Below are 15042 nucleotides of genomic sequence, written 5' to 3' on the forward strand. Positions count from 1 at the left end.
AGCTCATTGACCTTCACCCAGACCTGATCATCCAGAACGAACAAGTTCACACTCGCGCCGACACCTACTCCATCTCTTCTCCGGATATCACCATCTGCACCGCAGACCTCGCCACAAAATGCCATTGGTCCACTCTCTACAAGCTAGGCTCCGACCACATCCCAATGAAATTGAAGATCAACCAAGCAGCGACCCCCAAAAGACCGAAGCGACTGGTGGCCAATTTCAAGAAAGCCAACTGGCAACTTTTCCGGGATCATATTGAATCCAGAATCAATGGCTACTCTGGCCCAATGGATGCCATTCCAATGGAAAAGTTTTTCAACAAAGTCATCCTCGAAGCCGACAAGAAAGCAGTCCCAAAGGGTTCAATTGATCCAAAACTGAAAGTTGACCCGAAACCACTCAGGCTCTTGGCGAAAGAGATCGCAGACCGCGAAACAAGGAACCCATTGGACCCGGAAATTCCCATTCTTACCAGGGAACTGGCGACAAAGAGAGCAGAAAGGAAAAATTCAGAATGGAGAAAGAAGGCTCACGACCAAAACGCCAAACGGAAAAGCGACGTCAGCTCCTTCTGGAAGCTGATAAAAGGTGTTACGAAAGGGAGACAGTACAAAGGCCCGGTAGCTTTCGGAGACGGTCTCCCCAAGACAGGAGCAACAATTGCGAACAAAATGGCGAAAAGCCTAGTCGAAGCCGGTAGAACCAAAATATCGCATGATGAGGAACTGAAATGGAGAAAAAACGTACGACGAAACAAAAGAATCTCCAAAATAGCCCCTCTCCAAGATCGGATCACAAGCATTGAACTCCACAACATGGCCATTAAGATGAGCCCATCGGCAGCAATCGGACCAGACGGGATTGCACAGATCCACATCAGGAAGCTCCCGATGTGTGGCTACTCGTTCCTCGCATACCTGTACAATGTCTCGCTATCCACAAACATCATCCCAGACAAATGGAAGAAGGCAAACGTGATCATGATACCGAAACCTAAAAAGGACCCTGCAATTGCCAGCTCATACAGACCGATCTCCTTGCTCTCTCCGATTGCAAAGCTCCTCGAAAAAGCCATCCTGAAGCGGATCAAGAACAGCATTGAATCGCCTGCTCATCAACATGGATTCAAACCTGAGCACTCGACAACCACAGCGGTGATCCAAGTAACAAACGACATAATCGGAGGCCTAAACATGAAGAATCCACCGGAACGTGCGATAATGGCCTGTCTCGATCTGCGTGCCGCATTTGACAAAGTCCCGACGAAGAAACTGTGCAATGACCTGATGGAAGCCCAAGGCATCGAACCGAAGATCAAACTCTGGCTCGGAAATTACCTTCACAAGAGACTGATCAGAACAAGTCACGACAACCATTGGTCAAAATGGCATACACTCTTGGGAGGAGTCCCGCAAGGTTCAGTCATCAGCCCAAACTTGTTCACCTTTTATTTGAAAGACATGCCGACTCAACAAGACACAATGCTGATCTCATACGCGGACGATATGTCAATCATTGCCAGAGACAAGAAGATTGAAAAAGCAGCCGAAAAGGTTCAGCTACACATTGACGAAATTGCCAAATATCTCAAAGAACGTGGAATGTCCATCTCCGCCGAAAAATCTACAGTCACAGTTTTCTCATGTGATCCAAAGGAGCACAAAACCAAGCCAGACATCTACTGGATGGACGATCCAATCCCAGTGATTAACGCCCCAAAACTCCTGGGTATCACACTGAACACTATGACCGGAACAAAAGATCACGTTGGAAATGCCATCAAAAGCATGCAGAACAAAACAAGAGTGATAAAATCGATGGCCGGAACGAGCTGGGGAAACGATCGCGAAACGATGCTATACACGACGCAAGCCCTAATCAAACCAACAGCTTTGTACGGAGCACCAGCTTGGACTTCACTGCTCTCAGATACGAATCTCGAAAAACTCGAAATCGCGTACAGGAGTGCACTCAGAGCCTGTGTTGGACTAACGAAGGACACGCCAACGGACCACATCTACCAAGAGTGCAGAGTTCTCCCTTTGAAAGAAGAATATAAGCTGGCGACGCAACAGATGTACTTGGCAGCGATCAAGTCGAACACGCACCCGTGCAGAGACCTGAAAGCAAAGGGCCAACTGGAACGAACCTCAAAACCGCCAAGGATCCCGCCGCTGAAGCTATCGGACTCTGAAAAGCTCAGACTCGACAACATCCCAGGCGACAAGACGGAGACCCAAAAGAAGAATCACACGAAGCTGGTAGCGGACTTCATCAGGAATGCGCCAAACAACAGAATCCTCAACAAACCTCCACCAAGAGTGAATTACAGGGACGAAAGGACGCTGCCAAAGGAGACTCGATGTGAACTGGCACGGCTAAGATGCGGTCACTCACTCCTCGTCGAGAAGTACAAAGCCCGGCTGGAAGAAAGGCAAATAAAGAAATGTTTGAATTGTGGAGATGAAGAAGGAGATGTGCAACACCTACTAAGTTGCCTCCAAACTCCAGTCCCCCTAGAGGAACTCTGGACTTCTCCACTCACGGTGGCGGCAGCCTTAGGGCTCCCCACAAAAACTCCATTCGACCCTGGAGGAGGTCATTAGCTATGCGAGACATAGCTGGCTGCTGCGCAGCCATTGTTGTTGCACAACAACAACAACAACAACAGCTAAAACATTTGAAACACTTCAAGGGAGGCTCAATTATCGAAAATGGTCTCGCCGCGCGCCCTTCGAGATTACTGTAGAAAATTCAATTATACTCGGTTTTCGAAGATTTCTTTCTAGTTTTTCTCACAGATTTTCCAACAGAAGCCCAACTTTTTCGGGAATTTGAAAAAAATAAAAATCAATTTTTTAAAATAAAAAACAAAAATAAGCCGTTTTTTCCTGGCATTTCAAAAATAAAAAAATAGACAAAAAAATCTATTTCTTTAAAAAAAATTTGTAGAAAAAAAGGAAAAAATTATGTTTTTAACACTAGAAAAAAAATTTTGAAAACAAAATTTACTTACAGTAATCTTAAAGGCTGCTCGTGGTGAGACCATTGTCTGTAGCCTTATAGGCACATGCTTAACTTATAAAATGTTTTTTTCCAAATTTGTCTGAAGGAAACCAGAAAACGTACAGCATGAATGTTGAAATAATGAACCCGACTTCCGTCATGCATACCGAAAATTATTTTTATGAGTTTTCCTCTCTTTAAAATTGAAAAATTGATAAGAAAAGCAATACATTTCGGAAACGAAATGCGGGAGGAAAAAGAGGACGAACTTGTGCACCATGTGAACGATATTCCAAGTATTCCAACTATTCTACTTATTGGGTTTCAAGTACGTTACGGAATTTTTGTATGAAAAAATTTACTGCTGGAAGCTGTACTGGAAGTGGAAGTTTTTCAGCAGCGATTTTAAAGTTTTATTCAAAAAGAAGCTTCTATAAAATAATTTGTAAATTTTGTGCATTTTTTTACATTATGGGAACGCAGAAAATTCACTTTTTAAAATCGAGGCGCAAGCGTGCTCCATGGACAATGTAAGCGCTCCGCCCCCAAACGTTGGGTCTCGTTAGGTATTAACACCAAAACCGTAAATTTGACGGGTTTCAAGTAATTTTCGTCTTTCTTGGTACTGCTTCCGTTGTTTTAATAATTTGTTATCCCGGGATTGTTGATCCCTGAACAAATATTCAAAAACATAAAAAACATTTTTTCGTCAAAAAATTAAAACAACGGAAAACTATAACAAAAAAAACAAAAAAAACTTTGCTGAAAAACGTTTGAATTTTCGGTTTTGCCGCCAATACCTAATGAGACCCAATGTTTAGAGGCGGGACATTTTTATTTGGCGTTGGGGCGCGCGTGCAAAAGACGCAATCTTTCTGCGCCTACATAATATTATCACTTTTCTTCCAGAACTACACAATCTGCGTAAATCCACACTGTGTTAAAGGATTTACGCTCAAGTAAAAAATGCGCGTAAAATCTGGTGCCTACGCACAAATTTCCATTTTCAGCAAATGATGATTTGTATTTCAATGCTTCTTGTTATTCCGTACATGATGTCAGATATGGTTTGCCCTGGGGACAAGGAAACAGAAATTCGGTTTGATTATTTTTCTTCCCATTGATTAAAAAATCGAAAATAAAAAGGGTTCAACTGATCTCCGCGTCGTTCGTCACGGCTGGAATCGCCACGATTCTACAAACTACTTTTGGAATGAGGTGTCACATTTGAGAAAAGAGACCTAAAAACAACAAAAAATTCAGACTAGCCATCCTACACGGCCCTTCGTTTGCGTACCTTCCAGTTTTGAACACTTTTCAATCAACCTACCCGTGCAATGAGCACACTGATACAAGTCTCTGGCAACATAAAATGCAAATGGTTTGATTTATGAGGTCATACCCGTAGAACCGTGCGGCTTTTGCAAAAAATTGCACGTTGTGCACGGTTTTATGGGCGTGGCAAAATGTTTCCCATATAAAAGATTGATAAAAGCTCCGTGGTCAAATTTCAAAAAACTGCTCTCAGATCTCTGGAAGTTGCCTGGTCGCAGTTCTCGTGATGCCTCTTTTCGGCTTTACCGGCCTAATTGGCTTCCTATCTCAATTCATTGGGCCAATCACTATCGTACCAATTATGACTCTTCTCACAATTAGTGCAGTTTCAGATGTTGAACAAAAAATGGCATTACACTGGATGTCGAGTGTGTGCGTCGATGCACCATAGCGCTAATTATATAATTTTTTTAATTCAGGGAATTTCTAATGCTGGTAGTATTTATAGTTCTTTTGGAGCACTGGGAAATGCCTCTCCCCGCTTATTCACTCAAAAGGAGACATTTTTACATTGCAAGGAGAAAAATTTTGAGCCAATTTCCGGTTAGAAAAACCCAATTTTTATACCTCAAACTACATTTTTCAGTATATAATAGGAATTGCAATCGGCTGGTTAATATGCTACATTCTCACGGTAACCAACGCAATACCAGCCAATAGTCCCGCCCGGACAGATCAAAACTCTACCATGGAAATTCTGAAGAGTACCCCATGGGTGCATGTACCTATACCTGGACAATATGGAACACCAATTATTGATATCTCATTGTTATGTGGATTCATTGCGTCTAGCTTCGTTGCAATGATTGAAAGTATCGGAGATTATAGTAAGTATCTGTAATCTGTTATGCTTAGGCTTAGGCGTTGGCTTTGGTTTAGGCTTAGGCGTTGCATCAAACTTGAAACGCAAATTTAGATAGTAATCTATAACTTTTGCAGATTACCTTTCATAATTTTCAGACCTTTGCGCGAAACTCTCAAAGCAGGGCCGAATCCCTACATCGAATCTGAATCGAGGGTTTATAGTCGAAGGAATCGGTTGCATGCTGTCCTCCTCATTCGGAATCGGTACCGGAATTACCACCTACGCGGAGAATATTGCAATCATGTCGGTGACGAAAGTGGCTAGTCGGATTACTATGCAGACCGCCGGGATCTTTCTGCTGATCGCTGGAATTTTCTCGAAGTTTGCAGCAGTGCTGGCAATGATTCCCGAACCAGTTGTTGGAGGGGTTCTTGCCATTGGGATTTGTATGGTGAATGGAGTTGTGCTCAGAAATTTGATGGTAATTTAATTTTGCAAGCTTCTGAAACATGTTTTCATAATCTCAGACAGTGGATCTCCGTCTGTCTCGTAATCTAACAATCATGGGAATTGCTGTTATAATGGGTCTTACTGTAGCCCTACACTTTGAGAATAATCCCCTAAAAACTGGGAATCAAACTGTGGATAATGTATTTGGAACTTTATTGACTATTCGGATGTTGATTGGAGGAATTATTGCATTTACTTTAGACAATATTGCACCAGGTTTGTCGAGTGCACCAATTCCTACGCGCAAATTTTTTAGGTGCAACAAGAGAGCAGCGAGGGTTTAGGAAGGCTGACGACGACGGAGAAGATGATATTCCAGTGGAGAATAATGGTTTTGCGTTGCCATCTTTCATGAATAGGTATTATTATTATTATTATTGAGTTGCGCTTATATTGAAATAGCTGAAAAATTGCTCGTAAATAACGGTACAATATGGTTGTGGAAAAACGGTTTCAGATACAAAATTTGAGCTTTTGATTTGACGCCACGTTTCATTTTTCAGATTCTTCTTGAAATATCGATGGCTGACATACATTCCTCTAATTCCTTCCCGAGAGGAAATTTTGGATATTGAAGAAAAAAGAACGGAAGTTAAATACAAACTTTAGGTTTTTTGTGGTTTTTCTCCCGACCTTGTTTGAGTTGTTCATGAAGTTTTACACACAACAAACTATTATACAAAGATATAACAGTTTTGATGATTTCATTAAACTAAATCAGAAATATCGTTCCAAATTAATGTCCTCGGTGTGATAAAGGTTTCTGAAATATCATTTGTTATTATTATTATTTGATCCAAATTCATTAGCTCACCCATCAATAACCGGGAATGCTTCTGGTTTAAGAATCAACCCGCTTTGCTTAAATTTCATTCCACGTGAAATATCAATTGGGCTGAAGCATGTGTGGCGCATAGAAAACGAGATTTCGTAAAAGTTCTGGAATAATGATCTGAACAAGTGCCTGGTTGATGTTTCAAACTCCTAAAGTACCCTTTCAGTAACCAACACAAAAGTACGGAACGAGGACAGCTATGTTAATATTAAGTTTTTGCATTTTGGCTTAAAAACTAGCGTACGGATTGGATTTTGCACCACATAGTGCGTTAGGTATATCTTTTGGGGCATCCGACAATTCTGAGGTTCATCGCACTCTACAGAGAGAACGGGTGGTGACATGATGCCAGAAAACTTACAGAGCTGCGAGATATTCGTGAGTGATCTATCGCAGTCCTAGATCGGCTGCACGTGATCCTTAAAAACTCACATTCCAAAGACCATCACCATGCGCCTCGGCGTGCATTTCATATGTCATCGCTGTCGAATTGACGATCTCAAACTTGTGCCACGTGTCAATATGGTCGTTGGGTTTGCTGAAAAAACCTTTATGAAAAGGTATACAGTCCACTCAACTTACAATGTATCTTCCTCCCATGCTTGAATATCTTGAATGAATGGAGCCCGGTGACTTTGACACGTGAACGTTCCTTTGAAAAAGAATCTAGTTGTCAGCTCTGGTTCAGCTGAAAGTGATGAGAAGAGAAGAACACAAAGTAGGGATGCTCTGAACATTTCAAACAGAATGATGGAAAAATGAGAAATTTCCAGACATTTATTCAGGCAACCATCCCATGAACAAATTAAATTAGGGGGTCCCGTGAGGAGGTGTGGTCTTGAAATTGTGACTGATCATTCACATTTTGATCGATGAACTATATTATATTTTCAGATTTTTTATATGGAAGCATCTGTACGATTTTATCCAAGCAAGTTTTCGAAACTACGCGCTAACCGCCCTCTAAGCACCCAAAATTGTTGAACATTTCAACATTATCAACCTTTAAAAATGTTCAAAATTTTATTATCGGGCAAAAAACGTATAAATTAAATATTCAGACACATTCAAAAGGAAAACACATGACAAAAACAACAAAAAACGGGGACTTATGTATACATACAAGTAGTTTTAAACAAGTAAAAAAACAGATGAAAATTATTAAAGCGAAAAAGAAACCAAAGATATACAGATGAGATTCAAGAAAAGGGAGAAATGTTGAAGCTGTACATTAATATTACTAGGTGAACACTAAAAAGGAGAATTTCATGCTTATTAGCTCCTAGAATTTGGTTTGAAAATGTAGTAAGCCGACCAATCAGTAAAGCGCAATGGGCGTGACCTCCATCGCTGATTGGTTGGCATGGCGAAATTGAATTTGAATATGGGGGAGGTTTCCAATTGAAGTTTTTGAGATTTTTTGTGGATGTTTGAAAGGCTTGGGAGTTTCCTAAATATTTTCATTAACATGAGCTACTCGTCGGAAGCAGGAGCCGTTGAATTTATAATCCTTTTATACCTCTTGTACTCAAAATGATGTCGTAAGGCATAGTATTGTTTGAGCTGAAAATTTTAGATTTTAGCCAATTTGGAAAATTTAAAAAAAAAGAAGAAGGAAAATCAATCTTCGATACCTCCTTCTTCGTAGCTCTTGACAGAATCCCAAAACTCTCGGTATTCGGGCACCCAATTCTCTCACACAGACAACCTCCTTTAAGCTCATTCAGGTATCCGGGACCATAATCAAATGTTAGTTCAACTCCCGGGAAAATGTCCTCAAGAGTGACTAGAAGAAGCTTGCAGTGAGCCGGTGAGAATCCTTTTTGGAATACTCGAACCATTGCCATATTGGGTTGACAACTGTGACAGCAGATGCGAGCAACGTTTCCGATTCGCTTGGGATTGACGAACCAAGGTCTTGCCAATTGTTTTTTCAGTGAGCTTTTGAAATTTTCACTCCATCTTTTGTTGAAATTGGGAAGGGTCTCATGAAGGTTGTGAGCTTCGTTTACTATTTCGAAAGCATAGTCCTGATCTATATTGTCCAAGATATCAAAATCCATGAGTTCTCCAGTAAACTCCATGACTGGGGTGCCTGTAAAGAAATATAGCGTTTTGATCATCGGTAAGGTAAGATTTACCTGCTGGAATGGAATTCAACGTCCGGATCGCAAATCCCATGATTTCATTTTTCCGGTAAATTTCGAATTTATTAATGTTCTTCTCCGGCAACAGTGTAATATTGTTTGTGCATTTCCCACCGCATGCACAATTTTCGGAGCACGCAAATCCAATTGTGTCAAAGAAATGATTTCGTTCCCGGATGAAAACAGGGTCAAAGGTTGACTGAAAAAAGTTGCACATTTTTGAGCAGCGCTTGATAACTTACAAAATCCGTGAGCAATTTATTATTCTTCGGATCTTGCTCTTTTCTTAGTTTCAGATTCATCTGAAAGCAGAAACAGTCGGGATTGTTCCAGCACTTTTTGATCGATCCAGAACTACAGCACTCACATCTGATCTGAAAATAAAAGGCTTTGTTTCTAGTGAGAAATTCCAAGTCTACGTTGTCGCGTAGACGATTACAGCTCGTTCTGAGTTACAACTTTCTTTAAAGAAGGTGTAGGCACAAGGAAAGCTACACAGACCTTGTAGGCATTTAGAAAGGCCTCAATGTGTCTCAATAAAAACTCACAACATTATTTGGTCTCTCAGCTTCCTCTGTCAGCGCATGCAACTCTGGATATTTTTCCACGTCGACAACATTTCTTTCTGTGTACTTGTAGACAAAAGTGTTGCCCAAAGAAATTGTCCTGTGAGTTTCACCGGGAATATCCGTGAAAGTGGAAATACTTTTCTCGAAAAGCTTCTTTTCGACAAAGATTCGTTTTTTTGGAGGAGTGTAAGATACGTTTAGAGCAAAGTCCACAAATTTTCTGAACATTTTAAAATTGTATTACTTCAGGATCAACTTAGGGACCTATCAGAAATTGTTAACTGACGAGATATGTGCAAAATGTTTATCTACATTTTGTCAAAAGATAGAAAAGATAAAAGTAGACGGTAATTCAATTATTGATGTCAAAACTTACTCATGAAAATCAACGGGAAACTCGTGCCGAGGCATATTCCATAAAAGTCTCGTAGTAGCCATATGGTTGTCCATCATATCAGCCATGGTGTTGAGCACTGTCTTATTAATCAACTTTCCGCAAGTTCTCACATAGAAACCGTCAAGCTCTGGATCAGATTTAATAGCGTTTCGAACTGAACACTCCGCTTTCAAGAACAATTTCAAATCTTTTTCGGTTGCTTTTGAAGTTTTCGTTAGAATTTTCTTGATTTCAAGATTGGCTATAATAGAGTGAGCAAAGATCTCGTTTCTATATTTTGCAGCGATTTTCTGTAATACTTTCAGGTTTTAATTAGAAGTGTCGTCTACAAAACTATGGAGTTATTAATGTGATGCTGAAAATTGCATACATGTATTTTAATACATTTTCCCCCTATTCATGCGTGCCGAAAAATGTAAAAAAAAGCAAACATGTGTTGCATGTTTTCGACATTATTCGGCATTTTTCCGCATTTTTCTACATTGGCAGTCACCCCACTTTGCATGTTGAAGACGAGAGACGCAGAAAAACTCTACCTGTGGGGATACATCACAACCCCATCGAAGAATTAAGGCAATTAGGCTGTTAAAGAGTTACAGTTTTAAGTGCACAAAAACTTTTAAATGAGAAAATATCATTTTGGCCGTTTTCACAATCAGTTAAATTTATTTTTATAGTTTAATTTGTTAAAAATCTATTCCATCTATTCCATTTTCAGTTGAAAATTAATCTCAACATTTTGCCAAGCTTTTTAAACACAAAGTTATATTTTTTTTAATTATTTTTTCGTGACATCGTTTAAATGCTAGCAATGCCTCCTATCTAGTACTTCCCAAACACATATTTCAATCAACTTGACAAAAATTTCAAAATTTCGAAATCCCCAGTACCAAAATTTAAAACACGTACATCCTTCTTACTGGCCTGTTCCAACAAATTATCCTTCTTCTTTCGCCCACTTTTTATAGGCTTTGTATTTCGATTTTCATCATTTTGAAAATCGACGGGACTTTTTCGCAGTGCGCCTCCTCCTTTCCTCTTTGGGATAACTTTTTTCCTTTCAACCGTACAGCACGTGGTCAGAAGCTCCGATAGAAGTGTGGCTTCATTGAAACTTAGTTTTTTTGGGTCTTTTGCCATTAGACGTTTCATCTGATTATTTAATTTTTTGCTATCGGATCCTTCGGTTTTTGAACGTTTTGCTGGTTCTGGAATAACTTGGAACTAAAGTTTATAATGCAAATTTTACAAAAATTTTACACTCTATCGGAAATCGAGAGTGAAAGCTGAACTTAAAAAGACAATTAATTGGGCTTGAAAAGTTTTTAATTTTCTAGAAAATTTACATTAATACTGGAGAGATGACTTTGAAAAATATGAAATACTATTGAAATTTTCAAATGAATAAAACAACTACGTACTTATAGGAACTTTTTGAAACTTTTCTTGAACTAATTGAGAATATTAGAAAAAAATTTCTTTAACAAAGTTCAATTCAAACTTTAAAAACTCACGCTCATTAGCCAAGCTTGTAACTGATCTTTTTCTAAAACTGCGTCCACCGGCTGCTTGTGAGCTATTACTTCTGGTGTTTTTGAACGTGAACCCCATAGCTATTTTACCCTGAAATTGAATTAAAATGTCATAAATTAAGAATAGGAAGATTGAAAACAAAGCACTTACTAATCTAGTCCTACCTAAAAAAATGTAGAAGGTGTAAATAATAAGCAGTTGAATTAGTGGTGTAGGATCTGAAATTTTAAATATTGACCTTAAATTTTTTAATTAAAAATGAAGAAATTTGTCGGGAAATCGAGTTTCAATTAATTCGGTGCGAAAGGGGATAGCTCTACCGCTGACTAATAAATGATAGCGGTCACTGATCGCTGGTTGGTCGGTTTGCACGACGGTTCTACATTGAATTGGAAAACGGCAGAACATGAAATTTTCGGAAGCTAGTGGTAACATGAAAACTATAACTAGCAGAACAGCAAGGAAATTTGAATTTGCCATCTTATTTCAAAGTTGAAGGAATATGTTTGATTAAAATGTTTAAATTCATCCAGAAATATGTTAGAATTAAGTATATCTGAAGCAATAACTTTTGACCTTTTCCCGACTTTGAGACGGGTGGTAAGTGGCTTCATCCTTTCCTGTAGCATAGAAAACTGGCAGGTAGGTTAATAGTGAGAATTGAAACAAAGTTGAGAAAATGTTTCGATTTAAATTGTGTTATGCGAAACGCTCACATTGTTGATGAATTCCCATTAAAAATGAAACTTTACAGCCGGTGAAACTTTCAGAATTTCTATTAAAATTTACAGATAAGGGAACTGTTTCACTGAAATTCAACTATAAATCAGGAAGATAGCACATATTTGGTTTATTTAATGTAGTTATCCATTGCGATTTTCCGAAAACCAACTATCATATTTCCTCTGTTAGTTTTGCATCCAACTACTTTACTTTGAAAGGTTTTATCTTGATTCGTTTTGAAGATATTAATAGATTATAAATTACACTACGATTGAAAAAGATGTAAAAAATATAATGTCAGTTAACAATTTTTGAATATAACAAGCGACGGTAAAGATATAAGCTGTCAAAGTTGAACAATAGGGTGCAAAACTAAAAGAGGAAATAAGAAAACTAAATAAGTACTATGTTTTTATTTGAGAATTTTCCAATACAGGATAAATTTTCGATAAAGGGTGAAAACTCAAATTGACCACACATATATAGACGCTGACCGTCCACCACCACCCTACACTAGAGATGTCAAAATGAGAGAGACACAGGATGTGGTGCAATGTGTGTGTATGTAACGGCGAGTTTCGGCGTAGTGGGAAAAAATGACCGCCGGGCGGACGTAGGGGACAGCACATACAGCTGTTGCCTATTTTTGCTGCGTCTCTCCGTCTCTCCGACTCCCATTATCTCTCACTCGTTTTTTTTGTTGGAAATTTGGGACATAAATGATATAGGCTAGAAATTGGGGAAAAGGTGGTAAATATTAGCACAAAAAAGTGAAGGGATCGCTAGAAATATTATGCCTTTAACAATTCCCTCAGAGCGGTCAGCGGCCGATATTTTACAGGCTATAGAATTTTTTTCAGGATTTTGTAATATAAAATGAACATTAGAAGTACATACTGTCCTGAATGTTTTTCTGGCAAGACTCGTTTTGGAATTGAAATTTCACATACTCTAGAAAATTTAGGCAACTCTTAATTTTTTATCAAGTTTTTGCGATAAAAAGTTCAGCATTTCACGAGACAAATTGTAAAGTTTTTGATAAGAAATTTTGAGAAAATACAGGAATAACTGCACGTAGGGGGAGAAATCACTTACACGCGCCTTTAACCTACATTTTTTGGCAAAAACTACACCAGGACCCAAAGCTTGAAACCTGGGTATTGTATGCACGAGAATGCCTGCCTACATGTCTTAAATGATGCCTACACCTGCCTGCCTTAGTTGAGTTTTCAACAAATTAATTCTAGTATGAAACTAGGCATAATCATAAGTTTACACAATTCATAAATTAAGTAGGCAAGAGGTAGGCACGTAGGCATGAAATCGTGCGTGTCTGCCGCAAAAACGTACGCAATTTATATCCGCCCACACAATCTAGAAAATAATTATTTCGAAGCTAGTTGTGGCAGTATTTATACGTTATTATAATCTCCAAAGGAAAATTCAATGACGTTTTAAAACTACATTTATATAATAAATTGAGTCCGTGCTTCCGAGTTAGACACCCCGCACTTTTATATATTTGAAGCAGCTGAACTCTGCTGAAAAGAATGGTGTTTTTTTAAATAGAAAAATCAGAACTGACTTTCTACTCTTCTTGTAAATTCGGCGTTGAATTAAACATTTACAAAATTACAAAAAAGAGAAAAAATGTTGTCAATTTACGTGCCAGTTAAAAATATAAATTTTTCTTACACATTTTTCTGACATAGAAACTGATGAACATATGAACATGGTATGCTAAACGTTACAACCTGTTGCTACAGCCTGTTGTAAAATGTGAATAGGGGATAGGGTGGGAGAAAATGGTCAAGGTTAAATGCTTTATGGCAAACAACACAATACACCTTTATTATGGGAGTTTTGATGAAAAGGTTCTGGGAAATGATGGAAGCACAGGAAAAAAAAGTTGATGCGAAAGTTGATTTAAGAACTAACAAGGGAACGTATTAATTTTGCCATCATGTTCTCAGTGAAAACTTCCAGACACAGCAATAAGTCCTTGCGAAAAATTGAGCAACATCGCCAAACTCTCTTGATTTCGAAAACGTTTTTTTCAGGAATTTGCATTTACTTTTATCGAAGACTATAAAATAGCCCCAAAAATTATTTTTATTTGAATTTCCCAAGATTTTAGGAGCGTTTTCACGGAAGGAAACGTTATTGAAATTTCTGTTAATAAGATTTTTTTATTTGAAACTTTTTACATCCCAACCAGACAAAACATTTCAGAAATATTCCAAGGAATGTCCATACCGGTTCAGAAATGTTTACCGTATTTCTTCTATTAATATGACTGCAATACTATTTTTCGATGGTCTTCCCGCTTGCAATACTAATAGGGAGTGCAAGACTATTAGGGAGTGCAATACTAATTTTCAGAACATTTTTCTGACTTTGAGCTTACAAGTTTTTTTCTGAAAAAGCACGAATCTTATGTAAAAATTCAGAAAATTTGATTTTAATTGTAACATATAAGTTCAAAAACTTCAATCTCGTAGAAATGTTGTGAAAAACTGTTGCAAAATAGGCAAATTTTTTCGTTGAAATCCTGAAGTTAACAAGACGGGCCTGCAATAAAAAAGAGTAAACGCAAGGCTATTAGGGAGTGCAAGACTAATAGGGAGTGCCATACTAATTTTCGGAAGGTCTCCGAGGGGCAATACTAATAGGGAGTGCAAGTCTAATAGGGAGGCCATATTAATAGAAGATATACGGTATATGCCTTTTCACCTTCAAAATTATCAAAAGTCTGAAAATCCGATTAGGGAGCTAATTTGAAAATCCGAAAATTTCCGCGAAACAGATATTTCTCAGACCTTGCAAGTTTGAAAAATATTAAGCTACGGAGAAAACTTTCAGACTGCACTTATTCTGCGAAGCCAGACTAATCTCACACGTACTTTGGCAGTATCCGCTTCTGACGTAAAGTACGAAAAAAGGGCAGAATTCTGAAACAGAGTTATTCGTATACTTCGGGTTAAACATTTTTCGCAAAAATAAATTCAAAAATGTTCAAAAGACTGATTTTTTTTCACCCAACTGAATTAAGAAATTTTCCGATTCCTTTCAAAAGAAAATTTGCAAAAAGCTTCCAGAATGTTAACGTAACTTCAAACATCATAAAAATCATAAAAAGTTTTGCAAAAATCAACAATTAAAGAAGGTGTATCGTT

General features: G+C 38.3%; 3 protein-coding genes and 2 non-coding genes across 5 annotated transcripts; 2 read left to right on the top strand and 3 right to left on the bottom strand.

Moving 5' to 3' along the window:
* Positions 1-481: 481 nt before the first annotated feature.
* R11E3.18 lies at positions 482-578 on the top strand. The gene has a single exon (NR_101913.1). It is a non-coding gene; the product is annotated as an Unclassified non-coding RNA R11E3.18 (non-coding RNA).
* Positions 579-3229: 2651 nt separating this feature from the next.
* Positions 3230-6271, top strand: R11E3.2 (Solute carrier family 23 member 2; the record flags this gene model as incomplete). Its single annotated transcript, NM_068240.2, has 11 exons — positions 3230-3340; positions 4023-4111; positions 4159-4230; positions 4276-4393; positions 4541-4719; positions 4767-4890; positions 4934-5174; positions 5308-5633; positions 5680-5878; positions 5919-6021; positions 6166-6271. Exons 1-11 carry the CDS (start codon positions 3257-3259, stop codon positions 6269-6271), a joined length of 1641 nt encoding a protein of 546 aa, NP_500641.1. The 5' UTR covers positions 3230-3256.
* R11E3.15 lies at positions 5205-5354 on the bottom strand. Its single transcript, NR_053134.1, has one exon. It is a non-coding gene; the product is annotated as an Unclassified non-coding RNA R11E3.15 (non-coding RNA).
* A 74-nt stretch (positions 6272-6345) lies between the features above and the next one.
* Positions 6346-7239, bottom strand: R11E3.19 (TransThyretin-Related family domain). The gene is made up of 4 exons (NM_001307420.3): positions 7080-7239; positions 6930-7035; positions 6477-6601; positions 6346-6425 (listed from the first exon to the last, which is right to left on the bottom strand). The coding sequence occupies exons 1-4, from the start codon at positions 7232-7234 to the stop codon at positions 6380-6382; spliced, it is 432 nt and encodes a 143-aa protein (NP_001294349.1). The 5' UTR covers positions 7235-7239; the 3' UTR covers positions 6346-6379.
* Positions 7240-7501: 262 nt separating this feature from the next.
* On the bottom strand, positions 7502-11367 carry set-15 (SET domain-containing protein). The gene is made up of 9 exons (NM_001383087.1): positions 11308-11367; positions 11125-11233; positions 10520-10818; positions 9590-9900; positions 9193-9433; positions 8887-9018; positions 8639-8843; positions 8132-8592; positions 7502-8060 (listed from the first exon to the last, which is right to left on the bottom strand). The coding sequence occupies exons 2-9, from the start codon at positions 11219-11221 to the stop codon at positions 7971-7973; spliced, it is 1836 nt and encodes a 611-aa protein (NP_001370771.1). The 5' UTR covers positions 11222-11233; positions 11308-11367; the 3' UTR covers positions 7502-7970.
* Positions 11368-15042: the final 3675 nt, after the last annotated feature.

Source organism: Caenorhabditis elegans, chromosome IV (assembly GCF_000002985.6).
Source record: "Caenorhabditis elegans chromosome IV".
NCBI lineage: Eukaryota > Metazoa > Nematoda > Chromadorea > Rhabditida > Rhabditidae > Caenorhabditis > Caenorhabditis elegans.

What these genes read in the sequence shown, in the direction of transcription:
- set-15 (NM_001383087.1), bottom strand. Translation starts at nt 11,221, where the DNA reads ATGGGGTTCACGTTCAAAAACACCAGAAGTAATAGCTCACAAGCAGCC. An exon ending in TACAAGCTTGGCTAATGAGC is followed by an intron (nt 10,819 to 11,124) that starts GTGAGTTTTTAA and finishes AAGTTATTCCAG; the next exon opens with AACCAGCAAAACGTTCAAAA. An exon ending in GTTGAATTCCATTCCAGCAG is followed by an intron (nt 8,593 to 8,638) that starts GTAAATCTTACC and finishes ATTTCTTTACAG; the next exon opens with GCACCCCAGTCATGGAGTTT.
- R11E3.19 (NM_001307420.3), bottom strand. Translation starts at nt 7,234, where the DNA reads ATGTTCAGAGCATCCCTACTTTGTGTTCTTCTCTTCTCATCACTTTCA. An exon ending in GCATGGGAGGAAGATACATT is followed by an intron (nt 7,036 to 7,079) that starts GTAAGTTGAGTG and finishes AGGTTTTTTCAG; the next exon opens with CAAACCCAACGACCATATTG. An exon ending in ATGGTGATGGTCTTTGGAAT is followed by an intron (nt 6,602 to 6,929) that starts GTGAGTTTTTAA and finishes TCATTATTCCAG; the next exon opens with AACTTTTACGAAATCTCGTT.